The 2,994-nt window shown below is 45.0% G+C and overlaps 1 protein-coding gene across 1 annotated transcript in view; it reads left to right on the top strand.

Moving 5' to 3' along the window:
• Positions 1-2,994, top strand: part of LOC107751942 (E3 ubiquitin-protein ligase Itchy-like) — a 31,471-nt gene that overhangs the window by 14,227 nt on the left and 14,250 nt on the right. Inside the window, exon 13 of the mRNA XM_016567732.1 lies at positions 720-848. Within this exon, the coding sequence (XP_016423218.1) occupies positions 720-848 (129 nt within the window). The remainder of the gene's footprint in view (positions 1-719; positions 849-2,994) is intronic.

Raw genomic sequence — 2,994 nt, 5'->3', positions numbered from 1 at the left:
GCATGTGAGTACTAAACTAAGTTCTCATTCACACACAAGTTTACGTTAAAAACACACCACACGAGTTACAAAAACAGTCGGTTATGTCTGTGAAGGTAAACAGCTGGGAAATAAATCGCTTGTTTATTTTAGATCTGTGTGGCGGCAGCAATATACAGTTAATAAATCAATAAATCCACTGCTTTCTTGTCTCCTCTGAGGCTTGTCTGTGCAGCCAAACACAGAACAGTTAGCATGTTTTGCTCAAACATTCGCCATGGCATTAGAACTGGTACACCGTTATCGCTTGCAAAATCACAATGACGGCACCGTGGGTGGAAATTTAAAGATTAAGGGGTGTTAATATTATAATGAGATCCCTTTGCCACGTCACCAAGGGAGCGAAATCAGACGCGCTCGTTTTCTCAGACGCTTGTAGAAAAAGGCTTACCAAAACAAAGTTACTGGGTTAATCTTTTTCACGTTTCCTTGGTTGGTAGATGCACTGGGGACCTGATTATAACACTTAAAACCTGGAAAAGTCAGATTTTCATGATATGTCACCTTTAAATTCAAAATATTTTGGTTTAAATGAATTTTTTTCTTATTTAATAGTGAAGAGCAATGAAGTATTGATTTAAATAAGTAATTATTGCCCAGCTCATTGAGTCATTAAAGGTCTTTTTCATAAACTGATGCTTATTAAAGTGAGCTCATGGTTCTGTTTCTGTGTTGTGCAGTTTGCTAAATGAGAAGCCACTGCCGGAAGGTTGGGAGATGAGGTTTACGGTCGATGGCATCCCTTACTTCGTAGATCACACCCGGAGAACCACCACTTACATCGACCCACGGACTGGGAAATCCTCTCTGTAAGTGCAAACACCCCCACACATACACTTAGAGAGGACAGTCTTTACCCAGATGTGCTTAGATAATGCCTTTCTGTCAGGTTTCCCTGAATTTTTCAGCATTGCATTATGATGTTAGGAGAGCAGTTCATGGTCGCATTATGACGTTAGCAGAACTGTTCACGGTCGCTTGATGACGTTAGCAACAGCGTTCCCGGTCGAGTGATGATGTTAGCAACAGCGTTCATGGTCCCATTATGACGTTAGCAGAACTGTTCACGGTCGTGTGATGTTAGTAACAGCGTTAACGGTCACTTGATGATGTTAGCAACAGCATTCACGGTCGCTTGATGTTAGCAACAGCATTCATGGTTGCTTGATGATGTTAGCAACAGCGTTCACGGTCGCGTGATGTTAGCAACAGCGTTAATGGTCACTTGATGATGTTAGCAACAGCGTTCACGTTTGCTTGATGTTAGCAACAACGCTAACGGTCACTTGATGATGTTAACAACAGCGTTCACGGCCGCTTGATGTTAGCAACAGCGTTCACGGTCGCTTGATGACGTTAGCAACAGCGTTCACGGTCGCTTGATGATGTTAGCAACAGCGTTCACGGTCGTGTGATGTTAGCAACAGCGTTCACGGTTGTGTGATGATGTTAGCAGCGTTCATGGTCGCGTGATGTTATCAACAGCGTTCACGATTGTGGTGATGTTATCAACATCGTTCACTGTCGCTTGATGACGTTAGCAACAGCGTTTTCGGTCGTGTGATGTTAGTAACCGCGTTAACGGTCACTTGATGATGTTAGCAACAGCATTCACAGTCGCTTGATGTTAGCAACAGCATTCACGGTTGCTTGATGATGTTAGCAACAGCGTTCACGGTCGCGTGATGTTAGCAACAGAGTTCATGGTCACTTGATGACGTTAGCAACTGCGTTCACGTTCATGGTCGCATGATGACGTTAGCAACAGCGTTCATGGTCGTGTGATGTTAGCAACAGCGTTAACAGTCGCTTGATGATCTTAGCAACAGTTTCACGGTCGTGATGATGTTAGCAACAGCGTTCACGGTCGCGTGATGTTAGCAACAGCGTTAACGGTCACTTGATGTTAGCAACAGCATTCACTGTCGTGTGATGTTAGCAACAGCGTTAACGGTCGCTTGATGATCTTAGCAACAGTGTTCACGGCTTGATGATGTTAGCAACAGCGTTCACGGTCGCTTGATGATGTTAGCAACAGCGTTCACGGTCGTGTGATGTTAGCAACAGCGTTCACGGTTGTGTGATGATGTTAGCAGCGTTCATGGTCGCGTGATGTTATCAACAGCGTTCACGATTGTGGTGATGTTATCAACAGCGTTCACTGTCGCTTGATGACGTTAGCAACAGCGTTTTCGGTCGTGTGATGTTAGTAACAGCGTTAACGGTCACTTGATGATGTTAGCAACAGCATTCATGGTCGCTTGATGTTAGCAACAGCATTCACGGTTGCTTGATGATGTTAGCAACAGCGTTCACGGTCGCGTGATGTTAGCAACAGCGTTAATGGTCACTTGATGATGTTAGCAACAGCATTCACGTTTGCCTGATGTTAGCAACAGCGTTAACGGTCACTTGATGATGTTAGCAACAGCGTTCACGGCCGCTTGATGTTAGCAACAGCGTTCACGGCCGCTTGATGTTAGCAACAGCATTCACGGTCGCTTGATGATGTTAGCAACAGCGTTCACGGTCGCGTGATGTTAGCAACAGTGTTCATGGTCGCATGATGACGTTAGCAACAGCATTCACGGTCGTGATGATGTTAGCAACAGCGTTCACTTTCGCTTGATGACGTTAGCAACAGCGTTCACGGTCGTGTGATGTTAGCAACAGCGTTCACGGTTGTGTGATGATGTTAGCAGCGTTCATGGTCGCGTGATGTTATCAACAGCGTTCACGATTGTGGTGATGTTATCAACAGCGTTCACTGTCGCTTGATGACGTTAGCAACAGCGTTTTCGGTCGTGTGATGTTAGTAACAGCGTTAACGGTCACTTGATGATGTTAGCAACAGCATTCATGGTCGCTTGATGTTAGCAACAGCATTCACGGTTGCTTGATGATGTTAGCAACAGCGTACACGGTCGCGTGATGCTAGCAACAGCGTTAATGGTC

The sequence above is a fragment of the Sinocyclocheilus rhinocerous genome, unplaced genomic scaffold (assembly GCF_001515625.1).
Source record: "Sinocyclocheilus rhinocerous isolate Xijiao unplaced genomic scaffold, SAMN03320098_v1.1 scaffold1363, whole genome shotgun sequence".
Lineage (NCBI taxonomy): Eukaryota > Metazoa > Chordata > Actinopteri > Cypriniformes > Cyprinidae > Sinocyclocheilus > Sinocyclocheilus rhinocerous.
The sequence above is the reverse complement of the archived record's forward strand: the minus strand, read 5'-3'. Positions and strand labels throughout refer to the sequence as shown.